The sequence below is a fragment of the Pipistrellus kuhlii genome, unplaced genomic scaffold (assembly GCF_014108245.1).
Source record: "Pipistrellus kuhlii isolate mPipKuh1 unplaced genomic scaffold, mPipKuh1.p scaffold_m20_p_53, whole genome shotgun sequence".
NCBI lineage: Eukaryota > Metazoa > Chordata > Mammalia > Chiroptera > Vespertilionidae > Pipistrellus > Pipistrellus kuhlii.
Window position 1 is genome coordinate 2,142,115 of NW_023425555.1, and position 14,673 is coordinate 2,156,787.

Genomic DNA, 14,673 nt, shown 5'->3' on the forward strand with positions numbered 1-14,673 from the left:
CCTGACGTCACTTCACCTCTGAGCCTCAGAGTCCCATTTCAGAGAGGGTTTAATGATACATCCGGGCGAGGGTTAAAGGAAAGAATGCTGGCTCTCATTGTTAACATGGGAAGCTGCCTTGTGCCTGGCATTGGGCTGTTACATGCATTAGCTCATGCCCCAGTTATTATTATAATTATATGCAAATGGGAATTGCAGAACATTGTGATGGGAGAGATGACATCTGGGCCGGGCCTTGGAGTCTGGCTAAGGTTTGGAACTGTGGGAAGAGGGGCAGGGAGGCCCGCAGGGGCACGGCCCAGGCGGGTGCGTGGAGAGGGGCAGTACCCGAGTCGGGTAGGAGATGGGCGAGGAGGGGCGTGGGGAGGGAAGGCGGTTGAGATGGCAGTGGAGCCTGCATTCAGTTCAGTGTAATGCGTTTGTGGGCTGCAGTTTGCAGAGAACGCGGTGATGGGGGAGGCCAACGAGAGCCTTTGCGAAGTGCCCTGCGTGACCGTCTCCTGCTGTGTGCACAGCCGTGGCGTCGGGTTCAGGCCCTGGTTTGGAGCGTTCTCCTCTTGACAGCCGGCTAGAGAAGCCTCTTGACCTTGGCCAAGTCACTGGGCCTCAGGGCCTCCATTTCCTCAATGGGGTGATATCTGTACCCACCTCCTGGGGTGGGGTCAATATTTCCTAAACACCCTGCAGAGTGCTGGCCCCAAAGTGCCCGATGCCTCCGTTCTTCCCTCTGTCCACTGGGTGGTGACCGAACCTCCGTCCTCCCGGCCTGTGAGACCTGCCACTAAAGGCCCTCGCACGGAGCCGGCACGCGGTCAGATGGCCCGTCAGTGGGTCCTGGCTGTGCTGCGGCTGGTGTCCATGTGGGGAGAGGGTTTTCCTTGTTTGTAACTGGCCCCGGGGAGGCCGGTCGGGAGGGAAACCTCGGGGTGGCAGCCGCCTTCCCGGGGAAAAGGGACGGCATTGTGCACGTTCCTGGCCCTGGGAGCCGGCCACGGCCCTGGGCTGGGCGGGAGCCTCCCTCTGTGGTGAGGAGGAATCTGTGGGCGTGTGTGGGGAGCATCGTTGCTCAATGGGGGCGGTCTCGCTGCGGGGGGCGGCCTGGCTCTGGATCGGATCGCTGCCTCTGGCGTCCGGCTCTGGGCCGTCTTCCCATTCGGCTCCTCCTGTGCGCCAGGCCTTGTCCCAGATGGGGTGGGCACTGCCGGGGGCAGTCAGACAGGGGGCATGCCTTGACCAACTAGGAGATCAGCAGGGGGTTTGTGGGAGCCAGAGAAGCTTTGTGAGCAGGGGAGGTGGGGGGGGGGGTCAGGTAGAGATTTGGAGGTTGTGGCAGGCAGAACCTGGGAGTGGCCTGGCTGGGGGCCAGGGACTATCAGAATGGTCTGGGCTGAGCTGGTTCCTGGCTAGGAAGCCTGCTTCAACCTGATGGCCTTGTGCTGTGGGGCAGGGCACGGGGGGGGGGGGGGGGGGGGGGAGGGGGGGTAAGTTGGAGGGGGTGGAAATCCTCTCGGGCCCCCCAGTGGGGTCCCTGGGACCTGCCATTGCTCTACACCCCTGGGTCTTCAGAGCACACTCATGCGGTGACCTGACCAGTCCCTCGCTCCCCCCCGGGTGCTGTTCCCTTCTGGACAGGGTCTGGCCCGGGGCGCAGCAGTGTCCCGCCGGCCTGGGTTTGGCTCTGCTGCTGGTTCAGGCTCTTCTAGGCGGGCCGCCCAGCCCGGCCCTTGCTGGCCCGTGGAGCTGTCATTACCCCTCCACCGGCTCCCCCTGATTACGGGTCCCGAGCAGGAGCCGTGTCAGCCTTTCTGGCAGCGGCCACCCACAGCCAGTGCCGCCTGGAGCCCTGCTCCCCGGGGCTGGCGGTCTGGAAGGTGGGGGGAGACAGGTTTGCCTAAACTTGGGTTTAGCCTGCTGGACTCTGACTGTCTCGGGTGCATGCCATCTACAAGATAAGCCGTCTGTCCCTAGAGAAGTCACTTGTCCTCTCTGAGCCTCCGTGTCCTGCCCTGAAAGTGGGGACAGTGCATGCGAGAATGCATGCAAACATGTAGCAGCGTCCTGGGCACAGGAGGCGTGAGCAAACAGCTGCTGCTGCCATGTGTGAGCAGCCATAACGGGGGGTAGGTAGGGGGGAGATAGCATGCAGGAAGGCCCTGGCTAAGCGGGGCTGGGCAAGCCGACCAGGGACCCTAGGAGAGTGTCAGCGCCTCTAACCCTCAGGCTGTCCTGCTCCCCATGGTGGCTCTCTGAACAGCTGTGACCCAGGGAGCTGGCGGCCCTGCCTCTGTCTCTGCTCTTCCTTCAGCTCCGGGCTGGGTGGCTCTGCGGTGGGTGGGGTTGGGTGCTGGGCTGTGTCCCCCACATTCCCGCCTTGGCCCGGGAACCCGGCCGGCAGGTTCTGGGCCGCCCCGCCCTCCAGGGTTTCAGGTAAGCAAACCTCTCAGCCCTGAAACCGGGCTGGGCCTGGTGGCGAGGCGTGGCCACTGGAGGGGCCGGATGGGCCAGGAGCGGGCCTGGCACCGTGCCCGGAGCTGAGGCCAAACCAGGGCTGGGACCCACGTGAAGCCCCCAGGGCTGGCACAAGGCTGATGTGGTCTCAGGGGGAGAACTTCCTCTTTGCTCTGGCACCCCGTTATCAGCAGTGCGGGGGGGGGTGGGGGTGGGGGCTGGGCTCAGGTCCTGCTGTCTCTGGGAGGGGCTCGCAGTAATCTGGGTCTCTTGTCTGAAACATTCCTCCGGTGTGACACCAGCTGGCCCCGTGCTGACTTGAGGATCTGGGGGGATGGTCCAGCTCAGAGACTAGCTCAGCGGTGGCACGTACACTCTGCAGGGAGTCACCTGTCTGGGCCCATTCTCCCAGGACCCTGCACTCCTCCCTCCCATTCCCAGCTCAGCAAGGGCTTTCTCTTCTCCGAGCCTCCGTTTCCCCGTGTGAACAATGGGCTCAGTACCCCTTCTGCTGCCCCACCCCAGAGTCTCCGGGCAACTTCAGGCCCCCTGGGGCCTCCTGGTTCTTGCCCAGCCTCCACGCGATCTGAGTGCAGGAAGTAGCGTGATCCTTAACGCTGTCGGTTTGGAAAATCAGAGATTAATGTCCTTCCGGCTGCTTGGCTGCTGCTGGTGCCGGTCCCGGGGATGGGGGCCAGTGTTTCAGGGGCTCCTCCGGGGCGAGAAGAACTAGGACAGGAACCGTTCCACGGAGTCTCCGTCGGCGCTGTGCTGTCTCCCAGCAGGGCAGGGGCCTGCTCTCCCTCGCCCACCCATCTTCCTATCGCCCAGTCTGCATATACCGCCGTGCCATTTTGCAGAGACGGAAACAGAGGCTCCGAGAGGGGAGATGCCGTGGCCAAAGCCACGTAGCTGGCAGGCGGCAGAGCTGGGGCTTCAATCCAGAGCTCAGGTGCCTGGAGGGGATGTGCCAGTCCTGCCCCTCACCCCCCACCCCCTCCTGCCAGCCTGGGGGTGACGGACTGTGGTCAGCTCCCTCTCAGTGACTCACCCGCAGCTCAGAGGAGGTGGTCAGCTCCTGGCGCCAGGACAACACCGATTAGATGGCCATTGAGATATTCGGTCAGCTGAGCCCGCAGAGACTCACCCACCCATTTTATAGGTGGGATGATTGAGGCCCGGAGAAGATGACAAGTGAGGGCCCCGGAGGTGGGAAGGCTCCCTGCGAACTTCGACCAGAGGGGGTGGAGCCCCCAGACTCCAGGCCTGGCTCTGCCAGTAGCCAGCGGCATGACCTCGGGAAGCCCACGTGCCCCTCTGAGCCTCAGAATCCTCATCTGTCTAATAGGGGCAGTTACAGTCGGCTTTGCCTGCCTCTTGGGACCAAAGGCCCAGCAAGGAAGTGCCAGGCAGGGCTTTGGGGATTCCATCTGTGAGAGGCCAGCGGGGGAGGAGGCATGGGTGGGAGACCAGGCTTGGACCCACCTCTTTCCCTTCCAGGCGGCGTGTCTTTGAGTAAGTCGCCAGGTCTCCCTGAGCCTCAGTTTCCTTCTCTGCAAAGTGGGCATAACCGTATCTGTTCGCATTTGCTGTTGAACATGCATATGTTCGCAGAGGATGGCACACCCGGTGAGCTCGGGGGCTTGTGGGGCAGAGCGTGGAGGACTGGCTGGTGAGAAGGCCCCTGGAGCCCCAGAGGAGGCACCCTTTGGAGACAGGGTTCCGGCATTCAGGGGGCAGAGCCACCCTAAGATCCCAAGACTTAAAGATGCAAGATCCCTTAAGATCCCTTACGCAGCCAGCTCACTGAAGGCTTGAATCTAAAACAAACCGTGTGTGTGTGTGTGTGTGTGTGTGTATGACTGTGTGAGTGTGTGTGACTGTGTAATTGTGTGTGAGTGTCTTTATGTGAGTGATTGTGTGTGTGAGTGTGACACAGTTAGTAGGTGTGTGTGAGTGTATGTCTGTGTGAGTGTGTATGTAACAGAGTGTGTGTGTGTGTGTGTGTGAGTGTGTGAGTGTGTTGCTCTGGCCCCCGTGTCCTGGGAAGTATCCTCTTTGGAGCCCACCACCCTTGTATTGCAGACATGACGTGGAGATGCGGGCCCTGGGTGGGCAGTTGAAGTTGATCACAGTGGGGAACTCAGGCCCCCCCCCCCCCCCCCCCGAGCTCCTGGCTGCTGAGAGAGTCAGCTGGGCCCTTCTTGTGACAGCCATGGAGGGGCACACTGGGTTGTTGTTGGCTGACAGAGAGAAATGGCCCTTCCTGAGCCACTGAGCTTTCTGACTCGGTTCACACACCTGCACAGGGAGAGCTTATGCCAAGGGACCCCGCCAAGGCTGAGTGGGCGCCTGGGTTTCGGGGTGCTCCACGCACACACCTGGCCTGCCCTTCCCACCCCCTCGCCTCTGCCCTCATGGGCTCGCCTTGTCTGTGGAAGACTTGCCCACCTTTATCATCATCGTTATTTTGTGATGACTTTCCTGGTTCTTGTTTAAAAACAAGTTTTTATTGGATTTTTTTCAAGCTATAAAAGTTACACCTGCCAATAGGAATGTTAGTCTCTTACATTGTTGTTACAGGCTGAGAACTGTTATGATTAAAAGTCACATTTAAGGAGGTCTGAACTGAGCGCTTCAAGGCCTATCCTTGACCTGCAAAGCACTATGAATGGATTCTGTCGTGCCCATTTTACAGATGAGGCGCTTGAGGCTCTGAGAGAGCTAGGCTGCTGCAGGCCTGGGGTCTGGCGGAACTGGGACCCCTGTGCTCCTCAACAGGAAGCTGGGAGCCTGAGGCTGGAGGGCAAGTTCTCTCTGTCCCACTACCTTTTCCGCTACAGCACTTGGGCTGATCAGTGCCAGGAGGAGGGAGAGTGGGTGAGAGAATGTGGAAGGTAGCCAAAACCCGCACACACCCTCAGACGTCTCTGCCCTGGCCTCTCTGTAGCTCCCAGCAGCAACCGGCCCCCTCCAGCTAGCCTGGGTCTCAGCTCCTGGGCGCAGGGCGGGGTGCTCTGTGGAGCCCTGGGAGCAGTGGTCAGAGTCAGGGGCAGGAGTGGGTCAGCAGGCTGAGCTGAACCCCCAGGGCCTCGGTCTGGCTGCGTGACCTCAGGGGAGCCCCGCACCCTCTTTGGCTGAGTCCCCTTCGTGGTTGTGAGCCTTGGTCTTGGAGTTCCCGAATCCATGGAGTGTGGTGTCTCCGGAGGCTCCGGGAGGAAGTGAGAAGAGCTGGTGTGGCAGGTGGGGAGGCGGGAGAGGGGCGCCCGAGGCCTCGGGGACCACCCCAGACACCCACAGTGGGAATTCAAGCTGTAACATCCCGGTGGCAGCCCCAGGGAGACAGCCAACCCCTGCAGGGAGGCAGGAAAGGAAAGTGGGGTGCAGAGTAGCTTTTGTAGGGAGCGGGCTGGCAAGGTCCTCCTCCTCCTCCTCCAGCAACATTCGGCCAGAGAGGGAGACCCTGTCCAGGGCGTGTCCCCTACCAGCAGTTTGTCCGTGGAGGGGCTGGGCCCCCTGCCCTCCCCCGCCTCTCAGGTCCGTGGTCCTCATCCTCGGCCTTCCAGTGGCACTTCTGGGCAGTTCCTCCGAAGCTGTTTGAGGACATTTCTCAAGGATGTGCTTGGGGCTACCTCAGCCAAGAGGCCACAGTCACCTCCACAGCCTCCCCTTCCCAGCGTTCCCTGCTGCCTAACTCGGGTGAGCGCCCAGCTTCCTAGCGATGCCACCTCTTACCTTACTCCCGTGGGGAATGCCCCTGCCACCACCCCTTACCCAGCCTTTGCCCATCCTGTGGGGCCTGGTCCAGAGCAGGCCCTCAGGAGCCATTTGGGGGATGGACTCCCCTCCCCAGCACCTGCTGTGCCAGCCCCGGGGCCGTCAAAAGCCCACCCGCAGGGTTTGCGGCCAGTCCGCAGGCACCTCTCGCACATCCCCAGCCACTTGGCTCCCGGTTGGGAGAGAAAGGCTGGGGCCTGAGAGACCCCACGCTCTTCCATCTGTTTGGTTCTAGAATTTTAGGCAGCAAAGGGTTCACCTAAAAAAGAGGCAGGTCAAGAAAATAAAGTAAGAATAAAAACAAGGCAGATTGTCTTGAGCTTGGGTAGTGAGCACGTCTGTGATTGTGGGGTGAGGGGTGGGGCCCGGGGCTGTGCAGTCTGTTTGGGGGTGCAGGGCGCAGGGGGCTGCCTCCTCTTTTCCTGCTCCAGTGAGTGAGGCCTCCGTGGAAGTGCTGGTACCTTTCCTCTCTCCACCCTCTGCCTGGTGTCGGCTCCCCTCTCCCCCGGCCTCTTGCCCTTCACTCCCGGCCCCCCTGACCCCCTCCCCCCCGCCCGTGGACAACGTGGGGGTTTAAAATGGACCTCACCCTCGCCGCCCGGCTCGCCCTGGCCGCTCTCGGCCGGATGTTTCAGGTCTGCCGCCTCACTTCGCCTCCTGGCTCTGTCTGGGTCACCTCCTCCGGGCGGTCATTTCCTCGGCCTCTGCCAGCTTCCTCTCCGGCCCTCAACCCCAGCCACGTGGGCCTCCTTCACCTGGCTGGCCGGCCCTTCCTGCCCGTCTCCCCGGCCGGCCCTCTGCACGCCGCCTGGACGGTGTCTGGCCTTAGCTGACCGGGAGCTGGGACCCGGGTCCAGCTTCCTCCTGGACTTTGCTCCCCGAGGTCAGGGCGGATCCCGGCGCTTCTAGAAATGACGCTGTTTGAGGCTGGTGCACCAGGCTGGGCCACACTCCCGAGGACATGGCTGAGGGACCCGCGAGGTGGGAGGGCCCGCACCTACCCATCCTGCACCTGGGAGCGTGCCCGTGGGAGCCAGGCTGCTGGGGGGCGGGGGGCAAACCTCAGACCGAGGCTGTGTGGGCTGATGGCCGAGAACCCCGCTCTGTTCTGGCACCAGGAGCCTCCTCCTCATAAAACGGAGAAACAATAGCGCTGACTCCCTGGGCTCTTCTGGAAGGTTCTTTGGGCTCTTGCCTGTAAAACGTGCCCTCCTCCACCCCCAGCAGCTCGGGTTAACAATCACTGGTAACTGTTATGATGGTGATTACAGGATTTATCAACATGATAGTCGTCCAGGGTCCCATTTTCTCAATTTGGCCCCAGTTCATTACCCATGTCTCCCCCCACCTCACCCTCACACCCGGTCCTGCCTTCTTTTTCAGAACCATTCTCATGGTCTTTGAGAGGGCTCTGGTTGTTTATGGTTTCAGAAAATAGGCATTCAGAGCCAATTCCTCATCCGTTCTCCTTCTGCTCCCCCAAAACAGAACGTGGACAGACAGGATCTCACCCAGGGAGGGGACAGGGCTCCACGGGCTGAGCTCCCCGCAGCATGGAGGGCATGGCTTGCCTGAGACCTCAGGTGGCGCATGCTTTTAGCCTCCTCTCTGACCCCTCCCCCTTGCTGGGCCCCAGGATTACATCCCAGCTACCCGCTGTATGACCTTGTGCCAAAGACTTAACCTTAACCTGTCTGCGTCTCAGTTTCCTCCTCTGTAAAATGGAGGAAACACCCGCCCAGCCCGTGTGGCTCAGTGGTTGAGTAGCGACCATGAACCAGGAAGGAGGTCACGGCTTGATTCCTGGCCAGGGCACATGCCCAGGCTGCCGTCTCAGTCCCCAGTGTAGCAGCTGACCAGTGATTCTCTTTCATCATTGATGTTTCCATCTCTTTCTCCCTTTCCCTTCCTCTCTGATCAATAAAAATGTCAATAAAAATATATTTAAAAAAATAATAAAGTAAAATGGCGTGACCCGGTTCTACCCCCCAGAGCTATGGAGAGGGTTACGTGAACTGCTGTCCTAGCCAGGTGCCCGCTGCCCCCAGAGACCAGCCAGGAGAGGGACAGAGTCACCTCAGCCTCTTTTCCTTTAAGAAAAGGAATCTGAGGCTGCCAGGGGTTAGCAGCGCCTGTTGTGATTGAGTCCAGCCTCTGAGTTGCAGGGGGAAACTGAGGCCCAGAAGGTACAGTGGGCCAGTGCACACGCCCCTGGTCGGGACTCAGCACCAGGAAGTCTTTCCCAAGGAGAAGGCCTTTCTGGCCTCAGTTTCTCCATCTGTCCAGAGGGATGCTCTGGCAGGGCAAATACCGAGTGTCTAACGGCTGCCCGGCCTGCCCGGGGCCACAGGACTCACTTTATCCGTTCAGCAGTCGCTTCACAGAAGAGAGAAGCCAGCGACCAGTGCGGGCAAAAGGCTGTTACCTTGGCGGATGAGTCACTTCGGGAATATTTATTTTTTTATTGTGAAAGGAATCATGCGCGTACGCTAATTAAACGCTACACGTGAACAAAGCAGACGGTGGAGTGGACTCTGCCCTCCTTGTTCCCACACCCCGAGGTCCGGGGCCACAGTCTGCGGTGGCCCTCCCGGCCCCTCCCGGCCCCTCCGGGCGGTTCCGCGCACAGACAGGGCCAGCTCCACGTGCCCTGTGCTCGCCCTGCTCTCCGTGACGGAGTGGGCGCTCCTCCCCGTGGCCGATGCTCAGACCTGAGACCCTCCTCCGCCTTATGCTGTGCCCCGGCTGCCAGCCGCCTCCGAAAGGCCGTCCCGCTTCCAGCACCCCAGCCCGGCCAGGGGCCTGCCCCCGGCATGCGGGTCTCACGGGGAACCCGGACTGCTGGTTTGTCTTTTCGAGTGTCTTGCCTCTGGCTTCCTCGCCGGTCTCTGTCTCGGGTCACTGCCCGACCGTTTCCCTGCTCGGAGGTGCCCCCAGGTGTGGGCAGGAAGCACTCGCTTCTGCCCAGAAACGCACGGCCGGTGAATGCAAACAGTTTCACAGGCAGGAATTTGGGGGTGTGGACGCCCCTCCCTGGGGCAGAGTCTCTGCTGTATGCAAGGAACTGTATTATGACCTCACGTTCCTGTCGTCCTTCCCTTTCAGAGAAAACGGGCAAGATCCTGACGGAGTTCCTCCGCTATTATGAGGACCAGTACGGGGTCGCCCTCTTCAACAGCATGCGCCACGAGATCGAGGCCCCCGGGGGCCCGCAGGCCCAGCTGCTCTCGCGGAAGGTGAGGCCCCAGCTGCCGTGGGTCGGGGCGGTGGGGGGGGGCTCTGACATCGCTCACCACGCAGTCTCCAGCAAGGGGCTGCTTCTCTGGGCCTCAGCCGCCCGTGGCCGCCATGAGGGGCTGCTCATGGGCAGATGAGCGGGAGGTGGGGTCCAGGCCCCTTGGTCACTGTGGGGGGTTCCCCCAGCGCTGCCCCTCCTGCACAGATAGGCCTGGGGTCCAGCCAGATCCTTCTCCGACAGCCTCACTTCCTGGGTCCTCAGTTTACGCCTCTGTAAAATGGGATCAGCACGCCTCCTGCACAGGATGCTGTGAGGGCTAAAGATCTGAGTCAGCGGGTGCCTGGAGCAGGGCCGGTGTTTGGTGGCGCTGGCTGACACTGTTGTCATCCCCGGCTCCCGCTAGCAGTGGGGTTCCGTTTGTCCGGGACGTGTTTGTCCAGCGGGGGGACTGGAAGCCCCTTTGGAGGTGCAGGGGCCACTGCCACAGAGGAGGGATGGAGACTGAACCCCGAGGTCTGGTGGGAAAGAACTCGGGAGGACCTGGGTTCAAATTCTCTTGGTTCCACCGCCAAGGGCCAGTCTTCTCATCGGACTGTGGGTTCCTCCTGCGCAGGGCTGAGTGAGGATTCAGAGAGGACAGACGCAGGTGTTTGGGGGCTGTGGGGTTACTAAGGGGGTGTGAGTCCTGTCCTGCTGGGTGACCTCAGACACGGGGCTTCACCTGCTGAGCCTCGGTTTGTCTGTCTGTGAAATGGCATTCAGACAGAGGAGTCACGGGCCAGAGGGCTCCGGGCAGCTTTGTGGGGGGTGGGATTTCATGGGGCTTAGGCATGGATACAGGCATTGGGGTGGGGTGGGGGCAGGGGAGGCAGCAGAGCAGACAGAAAAGGTTCGGAAGGCCTGACACCGGGATTTTTATTTTATTTCATCCCCGACCTCCCCAAATGAGGGACTGAGAATTGTGCCCATCTACCTTGAGGCCAGTGGGGTGGGAGCTGGTGTCACCAGCCTGGCCTTCGGGAGTCATGGCTCTCTGGTGTCTTCTCAGCCGGAGGAACAGCTGGAGGCATTAGCTCGGGCTGGGAGCGCGGCTGGGACTAGGGATTGATTACCTGAGAGGGACCGGGCACACCGGCTGTCAGGTCAGAGGCTGGGCCGTGCTGCCCTGGCTGGCCCCGGAGTCATTGACAAACACTCCCGGAGACAGTCAACAGCTGTCACACAGGCAAGGGGGTGCCATCACAGGGTGAACCCAGACAGTGGGGGCCTGGCCTCAGCCGAGAACCTGATGGGAAAAGGAATATCAGGCACTGGCACCTGCAGAGGCCCAGAGTGAGCCATCGAATGGCTTGCCCAGGATGGCGGAGGCGGGACTCTGAGCCAGGTTCCAGTTCCGGGCTTAGGGCTCTCTTTCTGCCTCGTCGCCCAGCCTGGAGGGGGCGGAGGGGAGGTCAGGACTGTGTGTCAGAGCATCACACGTGCCTTTGACTTTGGAACCAGCCAGGGCTGTTCTCCTAGCGTCATGGCAACCTCCCACTTTCTGACAACAAGGGCAGAGGCACCAGCGGGGCCTGGGGTCTAGCAGGTGCACGCCTGGGTGACGGGAAAGGAGGCAGGTGAGCTACTCCGCATGGGCAGAGCTGGAATGGCCCCTGTTTGGAAAGAAATGTCCCTGGGATCCAGGTCCCAATAACTGAGGACGGAAGTGGGGGCTGGCAGACAGCACCAGCGTTTACTCTGTGTGAGCGGTGCCCTCGGCACTCACAGGGGCAGAGCCACTGTAGGAAAACGGAATTAACCCGGAAGCAGGAAGAGTAAAAGGAACCATCCACAATCCCTGGGAAGCATTTGTCACTCAGGAAGTTGGCCATCAGGATGTGAGGTCGTGATAGTGATGTTACAGGAATAGAAATAACAGTATTAATCGTCGTCGGCATCATCATCACATTGTTCTGTTAGCAAAAAAAAAACCAAAAAACCCAACATTGAAACCTGTAAAGAATTTTAGTGAATTTATTTGAGCCAAACAGTCGACATACGCTGGGCAGAACCTCAATAAATTGAGATAATGCTCCGAAGAGTGGCGGGTTACATTTCTACTTACACATTGCAATCAAAGGGGGGACATAGGTGGGTTACATGAAATTCATTGCTGATGGATTAAGGAGTCTGGAGAAAGCAAAGCGGTGGGAAACCCATGGGATGGGATAAAAAGTAAAATGATGGACGCTTACTTAGGTGGGTGCAGGAACAATTAACCTGATAAAGAAGGAAGTTGAGGCATCTGTCCTGGCGCCCACCACATTGGGCTGTGCCCCAGGGGCTCCAGAAAAAGGGAAGTTACAAGTTACCCAGACATCTCACAGATATGTTATCTTAGAGGCCAAAAAGCAAATGGGCTCAGCAAAGAAGATCTAAATTGATATTTGTCAGGGAAAATATCGGCCTGGGACTTGACTACCCACTATCACCGTTCGTAGTTAAAATATTTAATTTTCAGACCATCTTTTGTGGTTATTTTAGGTCTGAGTTTGCAAGACTGCCACGCAGGCCTCCCCTGAGCTTGTCAGGTCAGCATGTGGCTCCTTTCGTTCACAGTCCTTATAAGAAACAATAATAAGCTAATAATAAAATAGGAATAATAAAATCAGCATAATAAAACAGTGGCAGGTGCGTTAAGGGGGCAGGTGCGTCCAGCTGCGGAGGCTGAGGCGCGGGGAGGTGCCGTGGCGGGTGCAGGCTGCCCCTGCGTGGGCGGTGGGGCTGGGGCTGGAACTGGGGCTGTTGGAAAGGGTCTGTGCGCTGACCATTCACCGCCCCCGAAGAGTCCCTCCGTGGCATTGGGGAGCTTTGCAGAATCCCAAGTATTTTGCTTGGGCAGCCGGTTCTCTTTCATTTCCTGCGGACCTTCCAATGGAAACACGCCGCTGCCATTTGAAAGTCTTAAAAATAAAACCCAACCCACAACCAACCACCTGTTCTTGGCTGCCTGGGATCTGGGGGTGGACTTGAGGGGTGGGGGTGGGGGTGAGGGCGGGAGGCTGAGCCCCAACTGTAAGGTGACCAGATGTCCTGCCTTTTAACAATTTGTCCCGTGTCCTGCAGCGTTTTAAAAAAGTCCCGATTTTACAACTTTTTTAAAACGCCGAGGCACGCGGGACAAATCGTTAAAAATCGGGACGTCTGGTCACCTTACCCAACTGCCCCAGCCTCCCACTGCCCCCGAGTCCTGCTCCTGTCCTGAGCGGAGGCCTGGGGCCTGCAGGGTCTCAGCAGGGTGTCCGGAGGGCTCTCCTTCTAGAAGACCTGGGGTTTGGGAGGTGGGATGAGGGTGGCTCTGGTCTAAATATAGCCCACTGACCAGCAGCCTGTGACCTGGGCAGAGCCCGCGTGTGGGGTGGTGGGCAGGGGGAATCTTTTTCTTTTCCTGTAAATATTTTTATCCCTGGGTAGGAAGCAGTGCTCAGGGTCCTATTGTTCAAGCACAATGGGCCCTCCTTTTCCAAGAGGGTTTTGGCATTTCCCCTCGAAGAGTGGCAGGGAGGCTGCTGGGAAGAGGGGGCTGCTGGGAAGCTGGGTGTGAAGAACGGGCCTGGGGGCGGCTTGGGGGGCCCCCACCCGGCTGCAGCTGCAGGGCCGCCCGAGGCAGAGCCGGGAAGCGAGGGCCAGGCACCCTGAAATAACGCTTCTCCCATGATTCCACCTGGCCCATGTTGCTCCGGCAAAGGGCACCATGTTCGTGGAACAGGTAGAAGCTGCCCAGAAAGCTCCTCCCCGCCAGGAGTGAGCCTGCTTCCTGGTGGCCTGTGTCTCCTTTCCCGAAACTTCTTGGCGACACTTCCGGGCGCTGGTCTGTTCCGGACGCATTCCCTCACGGGGGCCAGAAGTCAGTCTTGGCTGGGACACTGACGCAGAGGAGGAATCCCAGCAGGGTCACACGTGTACGGTGAGCTGTGCGCAGACCCGCCCGGTGCCAGCAGGTGCAGGCTGCTGTGTGACCTCCAAGTCCCAGAGGAAGTCAGTGCTGTCACCGTCCCATTTCACAGAAGAGCAAGCTGAGGCTCCACGCGGTCATGTGACAGGCCTGAGGTCACTCTGGGTCAGGGGCAGCGTTGAAGTTAGGGCTTTGCAGGCAGGTTTGGGCGTTTCTGCTGCTCACACTGGTCACCCGTCAGGATGCCGGTCAGACGTCGAGTCCTCCAGAATGGGGTCCCCTGCACCCCCACCCAGATTCCTGGAGGCCGTCCCATCAGTCTCCGGTGGGGAGGCTCTCTGGAGGAGAAACGGAGGCCCAGAGCTGGGAAGAGACTTGCCCAGGCACTGGGGCCTTCGCCGGGGGCGTGTCCCCTCTGCATGGTGACTGCCGGGCGGAGGAACCCAGACTCCTCCTGAGGAGCCGGGTCTGCCAGGGCCAGGCCGGCGTGGGGTCCTGCCTGGGCTCTGACCTGTGCTGTGTGGCCTGGGTTCGAGTCCTGGCGTCACTGGACCCGTGCCTGCCCTGAGCCTCACTTTCCTCGTTTGCCACGCGGGCTGGACGCAGCCCTGCCTGGGAGGCCTTCACGGTGAGCGCGGAGGCGCCGGACCAGAAGGACCCACGGCCTCGCCCACCTCACCCCCGCCGCCTCCCGCAGGTGCCGCTGGACGAGCGCATCATCTTCTCGGGGAACCTCTTCCAGTACCAGGAGGACAACAAGAAGTGGAGGAACCGCTTCAGCCTCGTGCCCCACAACTACGGGCTGGTCCTCTACGAGAACAAAGTGGTGAGGCCGCCGCTCCCTCCCCCGGTGCCCGGTGCCCGCACGCAGCCCCCAGCTCCCCTCCAGCCCCAGCCAGGTCTTCTCCCCCTTCTCCTGGGCCCCTCTCCTCCCCAGCTGTCCTCCTCCATGCAAGCCTCCTACCCCCAAATCTGAGCCTCCAGACCGCCACCCTCACCTGCCCGCAGCATCCCCCGTCCCGTCACCAGGGCCAAAGCAGAACCTCAGCCTCCCCCCACCCCCACCTCCACTCTTCCCACTTCTCCATAGGATCCCCTCTAACTTCCGTCCGTCCAGGCATCCAGCTCTGGATACCACACAACTGGCTCACTGGCCCCTACGCTTCCCTCCGAATCTCTCACCTTCTTCCAAATCCCCATTTCCAGGGCCTCCTCCATCTCAGCTGCCTCCACCTCAGCCTGGGCTTCCCGCCGCTCAGCTCCTCCGACTCCCCTC

General features: G+C 60.3%; 1 protein-coding gene across 1 annotated transcript in view; it reads left to right on the plus strand.

Annotated features, from left to right (window-relative positions):
- The window catches only part of NIBAN2 (niban apoptosis regulator 2), a 48,634-nt gene that overhangs the window by 18,577 nt on the left and 15,384 nt on the right, over positions 1 to 14,673 (plus strand). Inside the window, exons 2-3 of the mRNA XM_036416307.2 lie at positions 9,331 to 9,461; positions 14,095 to 14,223. Coding sequence (XP_036272200.1) covers positions 9,331 to 9,461; positions 14,095 to 14,223 — 260 coding nt within the window. The remainder of the gene's footprint in view (positions 1 to 9,330; positions 9,462 to 14,094; positions 14,224 to 14,673) is intronic.